General features: G+C 38.3%; 1 protein-coding gene across 11 annotated transcripts in view; it reads left to right on the forward strand.

Annotated features, from left to right (window-relative positions):
* MARK3 (microtubule affinity regulating kinase 3) overlaps positions 1 to 23,747 on the forward strand; it is a 77,418-nt gene extending 53,671 nt beyond the window's left edge. The window contains exons 14-19 of one of the 11 annotated variants that reach the window (XR_003092682.1): positions 2,433 to 2,536; positions 9,391 to 9,648; positions 12,199 to 12,225; positions 15,995 to 16,164; positions 18,699 to 18,743; positions 21,060 to 21,136. Coding sequence is in view for 10 of the 11 variants with exons in the window: in XM_025197186.1 (XP_025052971.1) it covers positions 2,433 to 2,536; positions 9,391 to 9,648; positions 12,199 to 12,225; positions 18,699 to 18,743; positions 21,060 to 21,405 (780 nt within the window). In the remaining variant the exon portion in view is untranslated. The other 10 variants (XM_025197186.1, XM_014517088.2, XM_025197189.1 and 7 more) reach the window with 10 other exon arrangements.
* Positions 23,748 to 25,830: the final 2,083 nt, after the last annotated feature.

Consider the following 25,830-nt stretch of genomic DNA (forward strand, 5'->3'; position numbering starts at 1 on the left):
ATCTCTTGCTACCCATTCAAGTTACGTGTATAAGAGCCATTCCAGTTCTTGAGAGAGTAGTCTTTTTTTTTTTTCTTCCAGAAGAAAGATTTCTGAAACTTGAATTCCTAATAGTGCTGCTCAATCAAAATCCCACCCAAGAATTAATATCTAGGCCTCATGACTTCAGCCTCTTACCCCTTAGGCTGTGATCAGCAAATTCAGTCATGCCAATTATTATGTTGTTGTTTCCCTGTGCCTCCCCCATTTGTCTAATCACCTGTTTCTTGTTTTTTAAAATGGTATGCCCTTTGTGATGGGCAACTCCTTGTTGGTGTTGAAAGTAATAAACTATGCTCACGTTTCAAGGTGAAAGCGGGGTTTACAACCATCTTTTCTTGGTTCTGAGGAGCAAAGGAGGACTATCCTGGACTAGGAAGCTTAATTGATTCATCTTTGGGCTTAAGTTCACTGTGACACTGGCTACAACACTGGCAACCATTTCTACACCATGGGGATGGGTATCCCTCATCGTACTGAACACCTATTTCTACGTTACCAAGATCCTCACACAGATGCTACATATGGTTTGGAGTGGGATAGAATTATGATTGGTAGAGTCCTCCTGTTTAGCCTCCCCATGCACCCCAAAGGCTTATTACCAAGGTATTTTCAGTGGTAGCAGCTCAGTTATGAAGACTTGGAATCTGTGTTCTCCTGTCCAAATAATTGACTTACAGAAGTAGCTTCTGCAGAGCATGCATTGGAGATTTTTCAACACAATAATGTATCTTGTTTGCTCTGGAGGTTGTCCCTCGGACCCAAAGAAAAATTATTCTTGACCTTAATATGAAGGGCTAAGCTTAGGCTCAGAGTTAGCAAGGGCTTACCTTCAGGAACACTTTCTTCATAGATAGAAGAAGCACCTCCATGAGCTGAAATGGCTTGCCCAGAAGAATAAGGACTTGTCTTGCTGAAGTTGGCCACTCTGCTTCCTGCACCTTTGTGATGTCATCTTCCAGACTTCATTGCAGAGCTTTGCAAGCCTGGTTGTGCAAAATACACTCCCCAAGGAGAGTATTTCCCCTGGCATTGTTCTTGATCTTTTGGTCAAAAGATCTGCTGTACTCCTTTTCCTCTGGTCCCAAGGATACTCTGCAAAGTGAAGGAAGACTTGGCTTGGGTAATCCTTCTTGCTAGCTTATGGCTGAGAGGATGTTTGAGTATTGCCTATCTTGCCATTACCCCTGGTCCTCTCCTATCCATAAACATGGAGCTGGATTTGGGCTTAAGTAATTTAAAGCAATATTAAATTTTAAAACTTAGAAGTTACTTTTCCTCTATAGATAAATGGTGACAGATCTGGAGCGGTTTGTCAGGGTGACAGCAGACCAAGGCAGAAGACATCTGTATAGCCTGTACCCACTTTCAGATTTTGAAGTTTACAACAGTATGCCTAGAAATCCATGTTGAAATGAGAACTAGAATTCTGGTACACTCTTCTAAATTAAATGTTGGGTTCTGTGGCAGATTCTGCAGCCTTGGAATGGTGGGGCACTTGAAACCCTAACTCTGAACTAAAGCCTAAGGGAATTTTGTCTGTAAAGACAGCAGAGACATTTCTGTAGGTCAGCTAGCAAAGGCTTTTAATTGACTGCTATGTTTGTCAGTGGCTGCTTTTTTGCTTTATATACACTGATTTGGGCACATCTCTGCTCTTTCTTTGTATAGACAGAGGTAAAACAAGTAACCCTATTTCTTTACCTCTTCCTATCATAAGGGTTTGATGTTATTTAAGTGGTCCCATTATTCTTTTGTGCTTCACTTACATGTTTGGGCCTACAAATATATTTTAAAAATGCCTTGCAATTATTTTTTCCAGGATTTGCCATATTTATCCTTTCTTGTTTTTAAAACTTTAGTCTCTTTCATAGCATCTAATATCAAAATGTGGTTTACTCCACTACTGGATTTAGATATAATTAAGTTTTTCCTCTCAATTATGTTATCACATTAAGGAGTAACTCAAACGATTTAAAAGAGAAAATCTTCATACTATAAATCTTAATGTTTCTGAAATTGTCGAGGAAGTTTAAAACATCTAGATAAGCTTTTACAAAATTCTCATTTGTGTTCACGTCTAGTTGAGAGCGCTTGTAATTAAAATTTAAGAAGCTTTTAAGCTCTATTAATTTGCAACTTAAAACAAAATGTAATTTTGTACTTCAAACATTGTTCACACTGAGATTTATAGACTAGCGCAAGCCCAATTGAAGAGCACTTCTGTTTTTGTCTAATTTGAAAGAAAATGTATATTTTTTTTATTGCAAGCCGTAGACCAAGTCGTCTTAAGTAGAAGTAAGTGAAATGAGGTCTTCAACAACAGATTAATTTTTGTCAAAAGTTTTTAACTTCTTGTGAAAATTAACATACCCCATATCTTCCTTTTGTAGAATAATACTGCACCTGGAGCAATGACACGGCGTAATACGTATGTTTGTAGCGAAAGAACCACTGCTGATAGACATTCAGTAATCCAAAATGGCAAGGAGAACAGGTATGAAATTTTACTACCTTCCTTGTTTTCCATGTTTCAGAAAAATGTTACATCATTCAAAGCAAAGCAGTATCATTGTGCCTTTTTACCCAAGGTAAGTACAAATTCTCAGTTCCTGGATACTTGCAAATACTTATTTCTATGATGTGGACTGGAAGCCTTTTGGTTAGATTCCCAGAATTTCTAGGCTTTAACATATGAGCTGTGAACTGAGTTCCAAAGTTTGATAGCTGTTGTAGGTGAGGTGAAACTTCTGTCATCCGTTCCTCTGGATGCTTGAACAAGGCAAGGAAGGTTCCCTTTTGGCAAGAGCTTTTTTTCGTTTGTTGAAGAGCAGAGAGAAGCCATGAGGGGTTTTTGTTCAGCCTCCAGTACAAACCTACGTGAAGACTAAGATGCTCTCTATGCATGCACATGCACACACGCACACACACACACACACACACACACACACACACACACCCCCACCCCCCAGTTGGCAGTCTGCACTGTGATACTGAAGCACCATTTAAAAGAAAAAAAACACAAACCCCCCAAAAACCTTTCTTGTCTGTCCATGTACAGGCTAGGCCTGTGCCCTGTTCTGTTGGGCTTGCAGGCCCAGGTACACCATTATCCTTTCTCCTATAGTGCTAATCGCTTCACAGTCTTTTAATATATTTACCCTCTGAGATAGTGAAGTATTGTATCTATATTTTGCAGATGGGGAAATGAGGTGCAGAGGATTTATGACTTTCCCAAGGTCATGTAGAGAGTGGAGCAGGAAATTGAACATGGCTCTCTCAAGACTAAAGTTAACACCCAAAGCACAAGATAATCCTTCTACCTCTGTGCCAGTGATACAAGTCAGACAAAAATCCATGCATCTGGGAGTAACCCCAGAACTAGAGAGGTAGTTTATCAAATAGGACCTGTGGGGAATACCTTGTGGAGAATTCCTTACTGTTTAGATTATTAGTCAAGAATCCATTTTAAGCCTCCCTTCACAGTCTTGTCCAGGCTTTTACTCATCCCTGATAGGTGGGGAGTTAACTGTTTCTTTGTCCTGGAATTGAAGTGAGTTATAACCACAACCAGTTTCATATAAAACCTACCCAGTGAATTAGATTGCTGCTACTGAAAAGGAGCATAGCAGGATTGTCAAATTGTTAAACAAATGGGATTGCCAAAAAAGCAACACTTATCTTTAAGCAAGAGTATGGCATTTCACATGCAAACAGGGACCTGTTTAGATTGGGTAAAAGCCAAGCTTCAAGAGGAGTTCAAATGGAGAGGGTTTGGGATTGCCAATCAAATAGATTGTGCTAGCTATTTTGCCTGCTTTCTGGAAGACACCCAAATAACTGCTGCTACAAATCATTGCTTAATCATTCTGGGATTACTTTTTTTTTTTCCCCCTTTACATCATTTTCTTTCCATTGTTCTCTCTCTTTGGGGTCTTTGATTAAACCCGAAATAAGGATGCCTCCTATCCAGCCTTATAGTGGAGCTGCTGAGTGGATTTGACTTCAGAGGGGGTGGCAAGTTTTGTCTTCTCTTTTAATTCTTCTCCGGCTTGTAGAGGAGGAGGGATGAGAGTCCTACTGTTGAATGAAGGATCAACATGACCCTCTACTTAACCACTGGAGCAATGGAATAAGGAATCAGACCTGTGTTCCCTTTCCTTCCATTAGCCCTTTAGTAAACTGAGAAGAGATTGGGAAAAGAATCAGATATAATGAATTAAGTCATATCTGAACCTTCAGTCTAATCAAGTGGGACCTGTACTTGACTAGACTCTGAATTACATCTCTGTTTAATAGTGATGTCTCTTGAGGTTTTTAGTGTTTTTGTGTCTCATCCTTCATTGATTAGTCCTCATTAAAGTTATCCAGTCTTTGAATAAAGTTGTTTTTCCCCATCCCTTTCCTTTAAATTAGGATACCCTGACATTTTTTCTTTAAATCTTATTTTTGAAGACGAGGCTGCACACAACTGAAATTGTTCCAGTAGGGGAACAGTTTCAAACAGAGTATTCATTTGCTCAATTAGTTGGTTACAATTTTTTTCTTCATTCAGTCTGTAAATTAAAGGCAGCTTTGCCTCATCCTGGAACTGTTGCCCAGCCTGGCCCGCCGGATTGGTCCTCTTCCAGACCTCCGAGTTGACATGGCCTTGTGGAGGGCTGCCCAGGCCTCTGCCGCCTCAGCCTGGGCTGGCCACCCCTCACTGGGGTCGCTGCACTTTATTCTTGACATTTGACATTCCAGTCCCATCTATCCTCACTGGCCTTCTAGGAGCAACTGCATTCTATATTGCTAATAACTGATTGGGTTTTTGTCTTCTGGTCTTTCTTTTCATTGTATGATCCTGTACTTCAGGAGACTTGTTAGTCATGTTTTATTTAGGAGTCCAAATTCAGTGCTTTTAAAATATATAGCAATAAAAAAACCAATTTATTGGCCAGTTGGCTTTCATGGTCACTGTTTTCTGTAACTTCACTTTCAGAAGTACTGAACAGTCCTACTTCCTACAGGTGTTAGTGGAATGAAGGTACCGACACTGAATTTAATTTATTCCAATCTTTAAACTTGCTGAACATGTTTTTTCATCTCTACTTGGTATAAAAAAAATTCACATCCATTTTACTACACATTTAACTTTTGCTTAAAAGATTTGGACTCACTTTTGTGAAGGAAATGCTTGGTATAATTTAATTATGAGCTTTCATAAATGCAAGTACCTTGGTAATTAGTAAAAATAATCAATGTTCATTAAAAATACCAATGCTTAGTGATGCATGGAACTTAATTAAACTATGCATTCAGCAAAGTACAGTAAAAGCTTTGTTATCCAGCATGAGTGAGGTAAGGGGTGTGCTGGTTATCTAAAAATTCTGGTTATCTCAGAATTATACCTATCAAGGAAGTCAGGAGCACAGCACGGCCTCCCCCGCCAGGAAGAGCCTGGCGCTGCCCTGGCCCCAGCCCACAAGAGCAGCCCAGCCTGCCCCATGCAGATCCCTTTCCCCTCCTTTTCTGTAAACAGCATAAATACTTGATGCGCATGCCAGATAGAGTTGGCAAAGACTGGTTGCTAAAGCGAGGATTTGTATTGGGGGATATTGGGAATTCCAGTTAATAGAGTATTCTGGTTAGTAAAATGCGGGTTAACATGGATTTTACTGTATATTAGCTTGGCAGAGCCTGTTACTGCCTAGGTCTAAAGAGTATGATCTGTGTATACTCAGTTGTTATACATGGGCATTGACTTTTCTGACTCAAGTAGGTATGGTATTAATAAACCTTTTAGGGTAAACGTGTTTTTTTTTTTTTTTTTTTTTTTTTTTTTTTTTTTTTTTTTTTTTTTTTTAAAGCTCATTTAGTCATTCTAGTGCTGCTGTTTATTTTTCAAGTCAGCAAAAGAACACAGGAAACCTGGAGTGTCTTACTCTGAATGAAGCAGTCTGAACTACAACCCACGTTTTCACTTGTATTTCCAGGGTTTCGTTAGAATTAGATTTTTATTTAATGTAGACGTTTATCCCTATGTACTCTATATTCCACACTCAGGTACTTTTTTACATGCTGAGCTCTGACACAACTAGGATCCCTAAACATATCAGACAGAGCCTTTACCTCACATTGTAAGTGAAAATGATCAATTAGTATAAGTCCCAAATGCAGTTCCTTTCCAAAGAGCCACTCTTGTCTCCGATCCTGCATGACATCCCAGCTTGCTTTACAGGTTTTTTTTCTTTCTGGGGACATGTTTTATGGAGCTGGCATATAAGGTACAGAAGTGTGTATATATATATATATATATATATATATATATATATTTTTGGTATAGGTTTGCATAGTAACAGAGTGGTAGTAAAGAGTGGTAACTCTTTCTTTAAAAAAAAAAAAAAAAAACCGTTGCAAACCCACATTGTTTAGAGTATTTCTTCATTGCTGTGAAATGTGCAGCAGGCTTTTTAAAGATCAAGAGAGTAATCCTAGTAACACAATGACAGGGTACACTGCTGTAAGTAGAAATGGAAATTTTGGGTGGGCCCTAACTTTTGTTGAAACCAGAATGACCAAAGATCTGACATCAGAGCTGATCATTTCCATTGTTAATAAAGCAGGCTCAGATTTGGATATCTCCTTACCCTCTGCTCTGTGGTAGAGTGAAATCTAAAATGTTGCACTAGATGGGCATCTGGTGTGACCTAGTGTGGGCATCTCTTTTATTCTTAGTTTTATTAATGTGTGCGCATTAGATGCACTTCACCCAAGCATGGCTGTGCCCCTGGAAAGGTAACGCAAGGAAGATGGGGTAGAGAAGAGTCTGGTTAGGGAAAAGTTCAAATGCTAAGGATCTGTTTTGCAGCAGATATATGACCCAACTTCCACAGAAGTCTCAGTGCCTCTAGAAGTAGGCAGAACTTAGAACCAAAATGATTCTTTAAAAAAGAAAACTATTACAACTTCTTGTGTAACGAACAGGGAAAAATTCAAGCCACAGAAGTTTGAAACTTTAGCAGATGGGGGTTTTTTTAGGTTTATTTATGCCTTCAGGTGTTGATTTGCTTTCTGTTCATCCAATTGCAGTTTCTTAATTTGCTCATATTGCCTTTTAATGCAAGACAAAAGGTTGCACTTCTTGTTACAGAGAAATACAAAAACATTCACAAGTGATTATGAGTAGTTACTTGCTTATCTGGGGAAACAAATACAGAATAACGCATCAGATTGGATAGAATAATGCATCAGATTTGCTAGGTATGGTTTGCTTTTTGTTTGGTTTCTTAATGACACTATTTTGAAAAACAATTCCGTTAATGTCATGTTTGACATTTTTGGCTCTGAAACTTTTTTCAAAGCATTCTAAAGAATAATCAGTGCCGACAGCAAGTAGCTATCTGATACTGACTTGAACCAACATCCCTTGCCGTTGTGGATTTCGGACTTACTTGAATGGCAAACATCAGATCTTGGGTCTCCAATATCTGTAGTCACAAAAGTTTCCTGAGCATAATGTGTAATACTCTTGATGCAGAACATCAGGTTTAGAACTCCAGTAGGCTCCAAGTGTTAACTACTTAGACGTAAATTTTATATATATATATATATTTTTTTTTTTTAATCCTAAGTATAACCTGTAAAGGACCACGTGTCAGCCAGCCAGATATCCTTTTTGCTTAAGACGACTCACTACACCTTCCTTCAGAGCAGGAGCGTTAACCTGGGGAATCACTGTCAGGCAATACAAGAGATGCTTCAACAGTCCCCTCCGTTTTTCTGTAGCGATAATTGAGCTGCTTTTCCAGCAGTCTTCAGCCTTTCTTTTATCTGTACACCACTCCAGCCTCTGTAGCAATACAAATTGATCATTAGGATAATCTGTTAATTTGTAATTAGTGTGCTACTCCAGGCTAGTTAAACATCTAAACCTTCAAAGCCTGCCACGTCTGTGAGGTCCTCAACCTGTTATAAAGGTTGAGGTTCATTTAAGGAGTGATTTTTTTTTTTTTTTTTTTTTTTTTTTTTTTCCTTCTTTCAGAATATGAATACTTTATAGCAGCAACTTTGCTGTGTAACTAGGAGGTTATTATCATTAGCAAAATATGCCCAATGTTAATATTTAAAAAGTATTTCTATATAGGACCCAAATTTCCTGTATGTGTGCACAGTCAAGAGGATGGGCCCACAAGCTAATGCTATCACGACACCTAAATAGCCACTTTGCAGATGGTAAATGGCAATAAGCCACAGTAAAGGCAGTTTTGAAGAAGTTAAGCTACCTAGGCGCTGTATTTCCTATGTAAGCAGTGGAAAAGCTTATATTCTTTGACACATCAGATATTTTTTGGAAGGAAAAGTGTTTGCTTTTCACCTTGCAATAGTTTGCATTTTGTCATTGGTCCATGCTGTTCTTTCTGCCTCTGCCTGAACCCAAACCCCCTCACAGCCTGACAGAAATGTTCGCTTATGCAGCTAGCCCTGCTTCAGTTTGTACCACAGCCTTCTCCAGTATTCGGCTGCGACATCAGAAGTCGATGTCCATGTCAGCCTCTGTGCACACGAAGATGATGTTACCTCCAATAGACAATGGCGCAGATAACTTCAGGCCTGCGTAAGAAACAAAAATCATTGTGAAACTAACTTGTACCCACTGCTTCTTAACTTTGTGCTGTGGAATTTTAGTCCTAGACTGTTAGTATATATTGCCTACAGGGTGTTTTCCCATGTTTTTTTAGTTTTGTTCACACTTGTCTTGTGGTGTCTCCAGGTTGTCTGTGATATATATTCCTGCCATATTAAAATAACTTTTTCTTACTGTTAGAAATATGATAAATCCCTCTGTTATCAAACCTTTGAGGAGGGGAAGAGAGTCTGTTCTAGTTGTTATATATGCTTGGGGATATCCGTTTTTTTTTAGTAGACTACCTTTTATATAGAGATTTTACAAAATGTTCAAATGTAATGAGCTTCTTCACAGGCACAGGGATAATGCAGGAGATAATTGGGTGGCTTTTTTCCCCTGCCTACAAGGAAGCTTTTGCTTTATCCATTCTTGCTGTCAGCCTTGTCAGTGAAAATCTGCTTGCAAAATTTCTTCCAGGTTTCCACTAGTTTGCTCAATGTTAATATTTTTTCTACATGCACCGGTTTCTGTTTTAAGCAGTCTTTTTACTCTTAAACTTTTTGTAAAATATTTTATTTTTGTAATGTGCTGTAATTTTGGTTTTCTATTTTGGCCTATATAAATATGTCTTTAATTAAAAAGTACTATAGAATTTACAGCATCTCATTCCTTACAAAGCTTTGGGTTTCTGTAAATGATGGTTTGGAACTATAATAGTATGTTCTTGTTTTCCACTGTAGCACTATTCCTGATCAAAGAACTCCAGTTGCTTCAACTCACAGCATCAGCAGCGCAACTACACCTGATCGCATTCGTTTCCCCAGAGGAACTGCCAGTCGAAGCACTTTCCATGGCCAGCTCAGAGAACGACGCACTGCTACTTATAATGGACCACCTGCCTCGCCCAGTCTATCACATGAAGCAACACCACTTTCACAGACTCGAACCAGGGGCTCCACTAATCTATTTAGTAAATTAACTTCAAAGCTCACAAGAAGGTAAGATTTTTATTTAAAAAAACAAACAAACTTGTAGAATTTTTGTTTTCCACTGATCACTTTCTGTTCTTGTTTTCCATTGATCAAAATTCTTTCTGCATCTTGAAATGATAGGTGTATTAGATTTGGGATCTTATTCAGTTTTTGTAGTTATTTGAAAGCTGTTCTTACAGTTTAAAGTTACCAAGTCAAATTGGTTTCATTACTACCGCATGGTGTGAAAGCTGGAGTAGTTCGTCTTCTAGAAAACACGATCAGTATGGTGGTGTTGTTTTGTTTTTTAATGTATATCCTTTACATCTGATCCTGCAAAGACTTGTTCATGCCTGCCAGTTTAACTGTGATGGGACTGCCTATCATAAGTGTCATCTGTCACTGGGAGAGATTTGATTGGCTAAAATTTTAATAATGGATTAAGGATAACGAACTATAAAGCTTGCCACAGTTCTCAAAATCGGTCTACCCTAGAAGCTGGGCTTAGGCAGAAGTTTTATGCCTTAATTATTTTATTCCTTCTTTGGGGGCACAATATAGGCATAACCCAGTTCTTAAGCCTCAAGAAGTGTAGCCTCTCCACAGAGCTTAAGCAGAGGACTTTTACCTGGACAGAAAGCTTTGCTTGAAGTTACCCCTAGGACCTTAAGTTTCTTCAGTTCCTACAGGGCTTATTTTTTAAAAAATGCTTGCCCTATATAGTTATTTAAAATGGCCTACAGTTCATATACCGCTATGTGTACTTGAATGCTCACCTTGAGCTTCTCATCAAAGGAGTGAGGCTCTGGGTACTAGCTTTTGTCTTCCCATTCTCTCCTTAAACTACTCCACTTCAAGCTTTGCCTGCTCATTTTGTACTATAGGTGTATACCACACAAGCATCACTAACTACTGAGTGATGTTTTTTTGTAACCATAAATGTACTGTCTCTCAGTCATAGTTTCCATCCTTCAAAGCTCTATTTGCTAAGTTAACCTGATATTTCCACTTAACTGACAAGTGATACTGGTTTGGGGAATTTACTTTCTTAAAAAATGTTGCAATTGAAAGATTCAGTGCTCACAGTCCAGCATACGGTAAGTTTTTTATTTAGCCTTTGCTCCTAGTTGAATTTCTGCTGCATATTATTTTAACAAATAACTTTAGAGATGTAAAGGGCATACACATGAACAATTAATTTATATCATGTAAAGGGAGGGAGGACGGAGCTCATGTCAGCTGGTCTCATCTGTTTAATATGGCTTGTCCTAGCTTGTGGCAAAGGAAGCCAAACTGTAAGCAGTGTGTCCTGTTACACTGCAGTAATTTACCCCTGAAGTAGCTTTGCTTACTTAAATTAGATTCAGCAGCATAATGGTAAAGGTAACTTTCCCCACCTCTTAAAGGGCTGTAACTTAATTTCCCCTCTTCAATTTAAGGTATCGACAAATGAATGTGGAGTTCTTGACAATAAGTCTGTGTTTGTGTCTAACTTTTTTACCTAGAAATCTTTTGTAAGCTTTATATCTAGTCAGACACTAAATCCTTTGGGAGCATCTTTTTCTCTTTCTCTACTCCTGCTTGTTTGATAAGGTCTTTCCTTAATATTGCCATATAGCATTCTTGATGTGGACTTAATTGTGTGTTAGGAATATGCCAGCTGTAAGCTCTGTGCTTGGAACATCATCTGGCATGCTCAATTATTTATCCTATAATCAAGTTTATATTGCCATGAGCTCTGTGTTTCACCTTGCAGCATAAGAAGCTTTTTAAGACCCCCTTTAAAATACTTTTGACAGTAAATAAGATTTTAATTATCTATGGATTATTTTATAATACGCACATATGAAGCAGTTCACTATGTCATGTTACAGGTTACATGTTCAGCTTGTATCGCACAGATCCCACTTAAGATCAGGGCCTGATTGTGCTAGATGCTGTACAGACTCATAGGAAGGTGGACAGCTCCTGTCCCAAGCACTTGATACACAAGTTTCTTTTTTTCTTACGTGATATTTGACTTCAGTTCTTTTATAGGGAGTACTCCTTTTACATCCATAAATTACTTATGTTCTGGAGAAGGCAATTCTCCAAGTTTTTCCATTAAATATTAATGCATCTTTAACCCAGTTCTTGGCACCAACTGGCTAAATTGTTTATGAAGAAATTAGTTAGTTCGGGGGCTGTAAACTACTGTTAACTGTTACTAATTTTGCAATAATGGAGTTTATGCATTTCAAACAGGAGAATAAATCCAAAGCATCCCTTCATCAGCACATACAGTGTTAGGTTGTTGAAAGTGTTTTTTTTCAATAGTTACATTTTAATTCAGGGTATGTAGTTGGCAGATTTTTCTCAGAGGAAAACTATACCCAAGTTAAAAAAAAAAAAAGAGAGAGAGCAATTTGCCCATAATAAAACCCATTCTTCTAACCTCAAAATAAACTTGAAACATTATTTCTGTGGGCATTTAAATAAGAAATCTCATTATTGCATGTTTCACTTTTTAAATGGGCTTTTCAATTTACTTTGTACAGAACTTCTTTTAATTATTGTTTTGGCTTAATTTCTTTTTAGAAACATGTCATTCAGGTTTATCAAAAGGTAGGATTTATTTATATTTAAAAAAGTGGCGCTCTGCAATTAACCTCAGATTTGGCTTTCTAGCCTTGGTTTTCTAAAAACTAAACTTTCCACTGAGAACTAAATACTTTTTCTTCCTTGAAAGGAAAATATAGAAATAAATTCATTAACTAACGACAACATTTAAGGATCTGTGGCACCTGTATAACAAGATGCTAAGCATGCCTTGTGAATTCTTCTTTCTTTGATAGAGTTGTTAGTATCAAAAATAATTTTATTCTTTATACTAATACACTTAGCATGCTTATGTTTTGAAGAATGAGCTATTTAGTAACATTGAAAAATGTAAATTAAATTTAAGGTCACAGGCATATGAAGGTAAGTGATATATGTTGGGGGGTTTTTTCTTTTTATTTAATTTTATTAAAGAATTTTTTGAAGTGTCTTCATGCACTGAATTAATTGATACGTTTAGATATTTAATCATCAAAAATAGATCTTGCTTGAGATTTGGAGGTTTGCAGGAAAAATGAGCTACTGCATATTGGGTATTTTGAAAAAGGAAGCATTTGTCAAGCACGTGAAGCAAATTGTTGCTTTTTATACTGTACAACACAAAGACAAACCCTAATAATAAAGCACCCTAATAAAGTATGTAGTTAAAGAGTAAAGCCCGTGCAGTTGCATTGATGATAAAAAATAAAAACATTGAAAAGACTTTGGGTTCAAAATAAGAATTGAAATGATTCTTCATTTTTTGATCCAGCTATATTGTCTAGTACTGTTCATTTAAAAAACTATGCCACAATACATTGCTGCGCTGGGCTGATGCAGTCAAGTGTAAACTTTTGAAAGAATGTGTAAGTAGCAAAAAAATATTTTGGCCCAACGGACTTTCCTCGCTGCACGAGGTAGATTTCTGTCTGCACATGCTTTTGAAAATACAAATCAACATTTTATGGTTGCACTCATTAGTTTCACTTATTTTTCAGTCACAATGACTTAAAATTGCAAGGAATTATTAATTAGTCCAGTGGGAGATTTTATATAAAGTTCATTCTATTCTAGCTGCTAAAGTTCATATTCAATCAGGAAAGCAGGCTGTGAAGTATACCTTACATACTGGACTTGGACTGGTTTCTTTATTTTTAAGACTCATCTTAGGGCATTTCTCACATAGATGCAGTACAGCACATGCATTTATATAAACAGCAAAATGCGCATCAGCACTGAGAAAATGGCGGCAGCATGCTTTTGAACTAAAACACATCAAAGGTGTTTTAGTTCAAAAGTACACCCCACCATTTTTTTTTTGCACTGATGTGCATTTCACTGTTTTATACAAATGCATGTGACGCAGCATCAGGCACGTCGGTTCACATGCTCCACAGACTCGATTATTTGAGTCTGCTCTGATGTGCTGGATTTCTGGCGCGTCTGAGCAGACTAATGTAAGTGTGTAAATGTCCTTAGTGATCAGGGCTTTCTCAAATGTGCACGTTTTAGGGTGGTTATATGATGCTGGTTGTTACTGAAGTTCAAAGTTTAGTTGGGTGCAAATTGAGAGGAGGAATATAAGTGGACTGCCATATAGGGGAAGGTGGTTCAGAGAAGAAATTAAATGTCAAGATTCTTGTACACTTGACGCTGAGTAAAGGCAAAAACTCTTAACACAGCATACAGATTGTGTCTAGTTTTGGGTCCCCCACTATAGAAAGGAAGTGGACAAGTTGGAGAGAGGCCAGCAGAGGGCAGTGAAAATTGTTACAGGACTGGGGCACATGACTTCTGAGGAGCGACTGAGGGAACTGGGCTCACTTAGTCCACAAAAGAGAAAACCAAGGGGGGATTTGAGAACAGCTTTTAACTCTCTGAAGTGGGGTTTGAAAGAGGATGGAGCTGGACTTTTCTCAGTGATGACAGAACAAGGAGCAATGGACTCAAGTTGCAGCAAGGGAGGTTTAGGTTGGATATTGAGAGAGAATTTCTCTAGGAGGGTGGTGAAGCCCTGGAACAGGTTACCCAGTCGGGTGGTGGAAGCTCCATCCTTGGCAGTTTTTAAGGCCCCGCTAGATGAACCTTGGCTGGTATGGTCTTCCTTTGAGCAGGGGGTTGGACTAGATGTGACCTCCTGAGGTCCCAGCCCTAATTTTCTATGATTCTGTGAGCTGCTGAGTTGTATATTTGTGACTCCCACCGGTATCTGAGAGAAGAGTCTTTGCCTCCTTCTAAGTCAGGCCTGCTGTATGGCATTAGGTTTTTAGCTGTCTAGGTGCAGCTACCACTTCCATAACTGGAAAACATATCTTACCCTTTTTATCTGTCAAAAAGGTGCCATACACTAGAACCTTCATGAATTAAAGGTAACCTTGGAAAGCCGGTTGTTGTCCTTCAAATGAACTAATCTCAGTTTGTTTCTAATGACCCATCTCCCGCCCCTGAAACTGCTTACAGCCTTTCCTGAGGCTGTGGAACTTCCTTAACACCTTTTCTTTCTGTGTATCATTGGATGATTCATGACCAATGTGTGGAAACAATATTAGGGTGATTATATCATATATGCTGATAAATACCTTCTGTATATCATGTGACAGAACACAAATTGGATCATATAGGCATTGTATCACATTGTGAACTTTAAAAGAAGTCTGGAAAGTTTGGGTAATTTACCCCAAGAATAATAGATTTTGTCAGTTAAGCTAATTTCTTTAATACGTTCCTTCTCAGTAGTCTGCTCTTATAAACCTGTAGTTTGTATTACTATAAAACTAAGAATTGGTTGACATTTTGGAAGCTTAGAGGCTCTTTCTGACATGAAGGCTTATAGCATAAGCTGCAACTTCAATTGGAAGCATCATGAGGGTTATTCTGTTTTACTTAGTTGTGTAAGCCCTTGTGCTGTTTTACAGAATGTGGCTGTGCTTTGACAGTCACAGGGAAGGAGCATCAATAGGAAGAATGATTTTGCTCCTTTGAAAATTACACCAAGTATGTCAAGTTACACATCACAAAGCACAGTTTTGAGTCCATTAAATGGTTTCTTTTAACTAGTTTGTTTTAATTTTTAACTCTGTTCCTGATTAAGTACTTACAAAATCTTGCATAAAATAGTACTTATTAATTCCAATTTTTGGGAAGGTGTTTTATTTACTAAGATAGTCTAGGCTCTCAATTTGTAGAGTAGACAGTATTTAGAAATTGTCCAGATTTAACACAATTTCAGTTTCAATAACTAAAAAAAGTCTGAAAAAACTAGTAAGTTTTTTACCTTCCTGAAAGCATCTGAACTTTTTGACCAAATCAATCTTGAAACTTCTTGGATCTTTTACTGTTAGGGTAATTAGTTGCACTCCTATTTCTAGAGAGAGACTAAAGAGACTGTGGGACTGAAATGATTTGTAAATGCTTGTGATAGCAAGCAAAGATGTTCCCTTGTGCTTCTCAGGAGCAAACAAAACCCTTGGCATCCTTCAGGTACTTGAAAGTGTATTGTTTGAGAGTTAAGAAATAACTTCAGACTTGACTTCATCTGCCTTGCCTTCCACATGATTCTTTAGAGCAGTGGTTCCCAACCTTTTTGGACCGTGGACCAGAAGTAACCATGGACCGTGCGGACCAGCGTACTGTATGCCAGTCGCTTCTGGACTTCCAGTCTGACAGCCAGCCCACCCTTCACGGCCCGGTATTGGACCGTGGCCCAGGGGTAGGAAACCTCTGCTTTAGAGGATAGCTGTTTTTGAAACCTCAGTATCTGATCAGCCTTATAGCTAATGGATCTTTTCTTCCCCAGCAGTATTCCTACAGAGAATGGCAGGGACAACGACAGACTTCATAGATCTTTTCCCTTTTCTGTCTTCTGTTACCCTTCCAGAGCAGAGAAGCATATCAACTTGACAGTGCTACTAAATGACCCATATTTTAATCTACCTTTGTCAGCTCCCAGAATTCACTAACTGAAAGGTGATCGGCATGAAATAATACGTGACAAAGCTTAAAATGGTTCTATTGCTAATATTCACTATGTTGATGAAGAGAGCGGTAGAACTATTCTCCTTTTAAAGGGCCTGAACTTGCATCCATTGATTTGTTGCGAATGTAATGTAATCGGTAATAAAACATAGTGCTAAAGACTATATTCTCTATCTGACTTCAAGCAGCCATATTTGTATTCACTGGTGTATGTTGGCAGCAACCAAAAAGGATTCCTACTGCATTGCAAGTTTCATGTTATTAAAACATAGGCAACATGATTCTAAATAGCCGTGAGATATTTTAAAATGTTATCCTTGTTAGGGTGACACTGTTTAGATCTTAGGGAGCACTGGATTTGCAGCTGAATAAAGGCTTTTTTCTGTGTCTCAGCAAAAGCTGCTGGTCACAAGGCAGGATAATATATTAAGACTAACCTTGCAAATGCTTAGGCAAGCAGTTTTCTAACAAGGTTGTAGTGTTAGAGCCCATTGTGTAAGAAGAACAAGATGCAGCCCACCAGCTATCGTCAGGAGATAAAGCAGAAGCAAGACTTTGGAGATGGAGTCAGCAAGAAATGAGAGAACCATCGAGTGACCAAAAGAAGCGAAGGTCAAAGTCTTATGCGTGCGCTCTTAGCAGAGAGGCATGTAAATAAATGAAATGAATAGGCAATTCCATGCTAATGAAGTAAACAGAGGCAGAGCTTGGGATGGGAGGACAAATGGGTGGAACCTGAGGGGGGACATGGGTGGAATGAATGTTAATGAGCATGAACCAAAGTGTATAAAATGTGAAAAGAACTAATGTTCAGTGCAGGTCCCTGGTTTTTTGGGACCTGGCCTGAAGCTGTCTCCATTCTGAATAAAGCTGTTGCAAGCAATGTGTGCTGGTGTTTGCTCCCTGCTTGCTCTGGCTAATGAGTAACAGGATCCATGAGCAATTGGATCATCGTCTTCCTGATCTTTGGGCGCTGCATGAAGTCTGGGTCTAACAATCCTGACCAAAACAGTAGCCAGGAGCTGTGCTACTAATGTCTAGAATAGTATTTTTAGTAATCCAGGAAAATTCTTGAAGCCAAATTTTCAATCTCTTCTAGATAATAAAATATAACTGTAACTAAAATCCTGACGTGACATTTAATATTTAAATATTTATACTAATTCTAGTTTGAAAGCTTTGTCCATTTTTGATTTCTCATTTATCTTCCATATCTCCTTCTACTGTTACTTGTTAAACTGACTTGTTGTATCTTTAATCAGATAATAACTTTCAGAGCAGGAACCATGTTTCCAGGTGCAGTGTACAGTGCCTGGTTCAGTAGGCTTCTGATTAGAGTTTTTAAGCATTTGAACAGTGAAAAAAAATACTTGTCTACTTGTAATGCCTTATCTTCTCTTTACTTTTATGTTGCTTAAATCTCTCACTGCTTTATTAGTTTTATTTGTATTACAGAAGCAGTTAAGGATTTGGTTCCCTATTTCATTCAGATTCTTATGCCAGGCCCTTCACAGGAGCATTAAAGCACCTTATTCACAAGGACAATACAAATGTAGTACTTGCAGTCTCTACCTCACTGACCTTTTATAGATGTATATTTGATGCACAAAAACACTTTCCTGTAAAATGGTTGGGGTTGCCCCATACACACCACAGCAGATTTGAACCTGCAGAATCAAGAAAATGAGGTTAAGCCACTCAAGTCACCTTGTCTTCTCCCTCGCTTACAGAAACGTACTTCCTTGCCGCAAGTTTGTTTCTGGCCTCCTTACCCTTCCTTCTTCACATACCTGTTTTACCTGGCTAATCCTCATCTACTGTCATTACTTTGTGGTCTGATGGGGGGAGATAGTGACACCGGCCTTCCTGGGGCAGAATGAATGTTGTCAGGTTCCCTGGGGTATAATACATAATGTTATGTAGGTAGGTGTAGGTAAAGGTGAAGTGAGCAGAAGAGAAGTAGCAAGGTTTAGCCGTGGGAGATCTTTTCCTCTTGATTCTGTTTGCCTGGAGGGTTTTTAAGTGTAATGTTTATCTGTAACATTGTGTCTTAATTACACTTTCCATCTATGATCTATATATTATTTAAGAACTGTACTTCTGCTTGCTGCTATAATTATGTTTTAAATAGGGTTTTTTTCCAAATATACTTTTCCTCCCAGCACATTGTTGTCTGAACTAAAATGAACATTTTGTATCTGTAGTACAGCATTGCCCCCACTTCAGTATTAGCTTTTTATGAGTATTTAAGTATCGATATAGTCTTCAGTTTAAAAATAAAAAATTCCTAGTTTCTATAAACTTTGAAGCTACCAAATGCATTTTGATTTGGTTGGGCAAAATGTATTCTATAATTGTTGTGATCTAGAAAACCCATTACATTTACTGTTGCTTAGTATGATACAGTATGTAAGTATGGTAGAATTTCCGATCACTTTTAGCAGCTGTTCAGAAAATGTATATGCTAGTGTAAGATTTGTCTTCTCTTTCCCACTTCCTTTTGCTTCTGCATTCTTTTCAATGAGGCTCCCAACTGAATATGAGAGGAACGGGAGATATGAGGGCTCAAGGTGAGGGTTAATGATTTTTGTTTAAAATGTTACTTAGGTGAGTTTGAACCTTTTTTCCCTTAATTATGTGGCAGTCTGGCTCCAAGCAGTAGGCTTTTAGCTGATTTCTGTGAAACTATAAACCAGAATGATGTTTCCCTATCTGCAGAGCAGCTATTAAAGCATTGATTGGCTTGGCTCTAACCATTTTTCATGTTATTTTTTCCCTGTACATTTATTTGCATTTTAGTAGCTGTAATTGTTTTATCTTGCATCTGGCCAGACAGCAGCCTCTAGGGAGACTGCAAAGGTGCTCTACAGCCAACCATTGGAGGGTGCTAAACTGATATTTCACCCTTCTGGAGATTGTGAGAGAAACAGGGTTAAGTGTCTTTAATCTGAAACTTGTTCTTAATCCAAAAAAGAAAAACGCAGTCAGGGTCTCCAAAAATAGCCTGTGAATTCCTGTCAAATTTGCCAAATTGCTTTTACCAGAAAAATAAAACTTTAAAACATTTAAAAAGTTATTGAACTGTTTTGACTAAAATGTATCTCCATTTTTATTTGAAATTTTTTTTTAAAAAAAGAAATTTCTACTTCATTTACTGAATTTTTTTTATGCACTTCCAGCAAGCTGAGAAACTAGTTATTGATGCCACTTGACTAAAGGGCATAGTTTAAAACTATCCCAGTCAACCTAAGGGTTTGTCCTGAACAAGTTTTGTCTGATAGCACATGGAATTGTGATGTAGGTCATCTTCTGTTATGATACATTGGCTTAACTTCCTAATTGTGCTTCCACATTGTTTCACAATTGTCTACCAACACAAGAGCAGACACTAGTTCTTGTAAATATAAATTAATCTACAACTGCCTGTAAGAATGACTTGATTTGGTATTTAGTATTCATTTAAATATTTTTAATTATGAAATTGAACATGCCACTGGCTTTGAATTGAATTAAGCTAGGGAATTTCACAGTTGGGGGGGGGTGTTAATTGTGATGGTTGGTATAGTTGCTTGAATTCTTTTGTCCCTGTTATAATTTTGGAGCAAAAAAAATCTTTAGAGAGGTGTCTATCCAGAAGCAGATCTAATGCATCTAGCTGAACGTTATCAATTACTTTTCTGTAATGGCTTTAGTGCATTTGTTCCAATTCTTTAGCTATGTGGACCCTAGCTGAAGTAGAAAAAGAATGTGAAACTAGAAATTTCTGGAACTTTTTTCCTTTCCACTTCCCCCTTTTTTGCCCCTATTGAGGGTAGAGAATCTTCCAACCTTTGGACCTATGACTGTGTGCTTCATACTATCAATTCTGATAGTAAACGTGACCTTTCCTGTTATACCTTCTAGCCTTATGACAATGAGATTTTTTTGTTGTTGTTACTGCATCACTGAAATCTTACTTTCCTGTACTTTAGTCTGAAAAGGGCACTTCAGAAGTTATGTAACTTGCAGCTGCAAAATATCTTACTTGCTTCATCTGGAGCAATCCATGACATGGACCAAAATACTACAAGATTTGTTTGAGAGTAATACTGCCTTTTGGCTTGCATATTTATGGTCCTAGGAAAAGAGCTCTACTTCAGGTGTTTGGAGGAGGAGGACTACATAAGAAGTTTGGCTGTCTAAAATGTTTAAACAGTCTTTAAACTGTTAGATATCATAGCACTACATTGGTGTAGCATATTCAGTCCCAAAAGAGGGGTGGTGCATTGAATCACCCTCTAGTACCCTTCATTTTGTTAGTTCAGTGTCCCAGTGTTTACAGCCTCTGGAAAGAAGACTGCTGCAATGCAGGGTCTGAGGATTGCAGTAGAGAAAAGAGATCCCAAAGGATTCTACTGCTCCAGCTTTCCAACAGTTTCTGTCAATAAGCAGCTGCTGTTAAGGTTCCTTTGGCCTTCATTTAAACCTAAACTTGTAACATACAACTGCTACCTTATTAATGTTCCAGAAATTCCTAGAGCATTCCTAGTGCCATGCACCACAGCCCTCATGGCCCAAAAATATAGGCCAGCACATGGGGCAAGGTTCATTGCATTGAAGTGGAAACTTTTCTTCAGCCAGGTAGTCATCCATTTGCTTCATCCTCCCATCCCTGTTCTTTTCACTTGTTACACCTAGTTGTGCCTTGTCTGAGGATGTAAGTTGTAGGGCAGGAACAGTCATCTTGTGTGTTTGTACAGTTCCTAGCACAATGGGGCCCTGCCCACACTTGGAGCCTCTAGGCTGTAACCCCCCCCTAAAATGCCCTTTGAATATGTCAGTTGCTACATTCGCACAAGATTAAAGAGGATGTTGGCTGTCTGATTAAATCATCTTTTATTTTTCAGTCGCAACGTAGCTGTGGATCAGAAGGATGAAAACAAGGAAGCTAAGCCCCGTTCCCTGCGGTTTACTTGGAGCATGAAAACCACCAGTTCTATGGATCCTAATGACATGATGAGGGAGATTCGGAAGGTCTTGGATGCCAATAACTGTGACTATGAACAAAGAGAGCGTTTCTTGCTTTTCTGTGTCCATGGAGATGGGCACGCAGAAAACCTTGTACAATGGGAGATGGAGGTGTGCAAACTGCCAAGACTGTCACTGAATGGAGTTCGCTTTAAGCGAATATCGGGAACATCCATAGCTTTTAAAAACATTGCTTCCAAAATTGCCAATGAATTAAAGCTGTAATAAGAAAAAGAATTAAGTTGTAAATTGAGTATCAATTGCAAGTTTTTTTGAGAACACCGATGGAAATGTATAGAATAACATTTAGGCAATAACTTCTGCATCTTCTGAATCATGATATTAAAAAAAATTGAAACAAGCTGCTGAGCTGGGAGGGAGAGTTGGACTTTTTTTTTTATAAGTGCACTACAGCATTAAAGTTGCCTACTATGTAAAATATTACCCCTTCTGCTTTATTTCCATTGCTCTGTCTTTGATGACAAACTGAAAAACACAATATACCCATTTAAATATGCCTCCTGTTTGTGTGGATGTGTGAATGTACAGTATGTATGTATAATATATAAAGTATTATATGTAAACAATTCGTCTACAACATCTGAGCTGTACCAGTACCTCTTCTGGGGCTAATTTTGGTGCTAAAAATTGAAATGGCCAAGGAGGAAACACTTGAGTTAATATTTAAAACCATTGAATAGTTAACCAGTAAAATGCAGGTTTACAGTTCACTGCTGTGTTAAGAAGAAAAGTGTGAAGGGTTTGGATTTACGGTTGTGAACATTATTCCTGGGTTTTTTAAGTAGATCTCATAAGAATTAAAAATTCACTTTTATTCAGTAAGTCTTGCATTATATTTTGCCCACCTATTTATTATTTAAGCCTGAAGCAAATTAAAAACTGTAGTTGATTTGTGTATTATATCCTGGGTAAATGTTTCCATTTTTCTGTTCATGCTAAATGACTAAAGATTAATCTTCTTCTGTTCTTTCTGGCTTATTACTGTGGATTACTGTTCAGAACACTCAGTTACTTAATTTCTACCATTGTCCTACAGAATGTAAATAATACAGCTTAGTGGAACTTAACTTTTAATGTCTTGTCTCGAGATAAATGAGTTAAATGAGACTTGCTGAAAATCAGCTAGTGGAAACTTCAGACCAAGTGCCTGCAGTACAGTGTAGCCCAGTTTCATTAGAAGGACAAAGGGACTCCATAAATGACAGTGTTCTGGTGAGAATTGCCACAGGTCTTGAATGCTAGTGTTCTTTACACCTGCACAAGTGATGGTCTTTTCCTTTTGGGTTCTGAGCATTCACTCTGTTAGAAGTCCAGAAGTGGAAATCTAATAACTACTGATCATTTGCCATAATTTAATAATAACATGCCTGATTAACTGCACCAATGACAGTGGACAGCACAGGTAGTGCCCGTTCAGGCTTTCCCTGCCGACTCCTTTCCAATGTGCTTCAACCTATTTGTGGACGTGTTGCTTCTGTCACTGAGAAGATAGAACTGGCATGGAGTGCGACTGATCTTAGGCCTGTGCTAAAATTACTGAAGAGGAGGGAGGAAGGAAGACAGTTGTGGGACTTTTTTTTGTTAAGCACCCAGAGTAGAAACTTACTGTATATGACCTCTGGCCAAATCATTTCCTGTAGGCCACAAAACTGCCATCTGATGGTTCCATTCTGTCGTTACTGCCCTGGGCTGCATTTGGTCTGTGACTTGGAAGCAAGAGATGCCCCTCACCCATCCAGTCTACCTCCTGGGGTTTATTTTTTTTCTTTTCATGAAACTCAGTTGATTTTTTTTTTCTTTAGGGAACTGTGTGGGCAATGCCCTGCTTTATCTACTTAATGTGTATAAATTACGGCTTCTGGTTGCATTCCAAGTGAAGCACCAAAGATGTACTTACTATGATGTTCATTTTAGTGTACACGATTTAGGTTTGATCCAAGCTCAAAACGCAGAATCCTTAATATTTTGCTTTACATATTGTGGTCCATACTCTGTAAAGGCAGCAGGCTTCCCCTCTTTCTCTTCCGTAAGCATTGTTATTATGATAAAGAATAATCATGATTGTTAATGTAGTAAATTATTCCTGAAATCAAACTTTTTTTTTATTCTATGTATATTATGCACCATGAAATGTCTTTAGAGCTTAAAGTGAAGTTGGAGCGTGATTGGCTGTCAGTGCTGTATCCATGCTTATGCTGCTCAGTAGGATTTTTCCATGGAAACTCCATTTTGTAATAGCAATAAGACATTTCAGGGCAGTTGTAGTTCTCAGGTGGGTATTCACCTACCCTCTTCCTTCCTACATTAGTCACTATATAAGATGTGGGGTTTTCCACACAGGAGTGAGTGCACTTTGTTGTCATCACTTTAAACACTGTTCTAATTTATAACATTTACTGATGTAAATCTGTATTCAATGGACGTTCCAAAAGGTTTCATATTAAATGTCTTCTGCAATACTTTATTCCTATTTTACCTGTTAAGTATATACGTGTTTCTAAAAAGTGCACTGGTATCTTAAGTTTAAATATTTTTTTAAAGTTTGTACTTATTCTTCTCAGACTATAGTCAAAGATCCTTTAAGAATTAATCTGTATTTGAGGAATTAAAATACAACATATGATCTTTTTATTACCATTAGAAGGAGATTCCTAACAACGTTCTTCCCACATACCATGTAAAATTCAGTTGCAAAATGTCTTATTTATTGATCATAAAGAAGAGATATACTTTCATTCCCAATCCTATAGTTCAGAAGCATTATGATTCTTTAGTTCACTGAAAGTATCGCAAAATATAGTTCAGTCAAAGATTGTACTAAGAAAGGCTTAATTCAAGAATACAGGTCTGAATTACGCATACTTTGAGGGGTTCTGTGTGGGCTATGGGGCTTGTGTGGCTTCGAGTTTGCACAATCAAGATCAAGTTATTTACTTAGATCATTTAAAAAAAAAAACAACCCTTGTTTCTTTGAAGAGTCAGTGGTCAGCGTGTTACGATTCATAATGGCAGGCCTGGGCATCTCATGAGGTATGCATCCAGCAGCCAGTAAGTGGTTCTGTGACAACATGATTTGAGTCCTGGAGTTTAGTGACTTCTCTTACATTTTAGGTGGGTCTTGTCTAAAGCCGTGCATTACTTGCTATCCAAGTCACTCCTAAGTCTGATTTTGGAATTGAGCCACTTGCCTCCAGTTGGCAGGGGCTGGGAGATGTATTTTGGAGGCTGTTTTAGTATATTTTAAGGACTTTGCTTTGGAATTTTTTCTTCAAAGTAATTTATTCAATACAAATGTTGGAGAGAGAATATTAAAAACTTAACAGCAAGTGAGAACAGAGCATCTCCACCAGGCTTTTCTGTCAGCTAAACTTCACAATTCCTTGAAAAAGGGAAGAGACCCCGAAGGCATGGAGGACTGTGACAGGATTAGATTTGAGAAAGGAGGTTTCATTTGTCCAGCCAGCAAGGTCTTAAGAATTTGTACCATGTTGTGAAAGAGAGAGGTAAGTAATTTGGGGCTGCACTGGCTGTTCCTCCAGATGTAACTAAGCATGTTACACAGGTCTTTTTTTCAGAGAGGGTCTTCAATTTTTTTTAAGGAAGTTAACCCCTAGAGAAACAGACCACATAGGGTGGTGGTGGGGGCAGAGGTCAAGAACAGACTCTGGAGTTATCTTCTTAACTTTGGCTATATATATAGGGAGAGGGAGAGACCTACCTAAATCGTGGTGAGAGGGTTTTGGTTCCATGAAAAATGTTCACTCACAGCATGCAGAGCTGATTTTGCAGGCGTTTTGCAGCGGCCCTGCCCATCTGTGCTGATTATAAGATTGGGGGGGGTGTTGCCTCTTCTCCAATCTAAATGTAAGATTGGGGGGGGGTGTTGCCTCTTCTCCAATCTAAACAGGCAAAGGTCAGAATAAAGAACAATTCTCCTATTATCTGTCTCTAAAATGGAGGTGTAGATCAAATAGTTCCCTAAAATTACAGACAAGTTGTACATTCCCATCACAGTCGGCTACAGGCTGTCCTGTATCCTAGTCCAGTCACTTCGCCACATGATTCTATGGCCTGATCCAGCCAAGAGCTGGAATTCCTGACTTGACTTCAGGGGTGCAGGTTGCAGCCATGTTGGTCTAAGGACAAAGGCAGACAAGGTTCTTTGGGTAAATCCAATATCTTTTATAAGACCAAATCAAATAGTTGGAAAAATTCTTCTTTACAAGCTTTTTAGGTACAAGGTACCCTTCATCAGGCAGAGGAAGCATCTGCAGTTGGTCTAATGCTCTTCCTGGATGGCGTAGTAAAGCAGCCTGAGGCTAGTACGTATGCAAGAAAACCAGTCAGTTAAAATGTAAATGGAGGTACCCAATAGGTGAGACAGGTAGGGGAAAGAATGTAGCTGTAGTCAATTTATGAGAGACTAGTCCCGTGGATTTTGGTGCTTAAATTTGCATGGTAAAAATTTGAGAGATGGTAAAGAACCTTGCTTGGACCAGGGCAAAAACAAAATTTCTTTTGAAGTAGTATAGTAACCTGGCATATTTCAAAGCTCCTGGATGAGTGGGTCTTTACAGTGGTCTGCAGACCAGCTGTGCCCGACTGCCATTTCTTGGTTGTATAATAAAA

This window comes from Alligator sinensis, unplaced genomic scaffold (assembly GCF_000455745.1).
Source record: "Alligator sinensis unplaced genomic scaffold, ASM45574v1 scaffold85_1, whole genome shotgun sequence".
NCBI lineage: Eukaryota > Metazoa > Chordata > Crocodylia > Alligatoridae > Alligator > Alligator sinensis.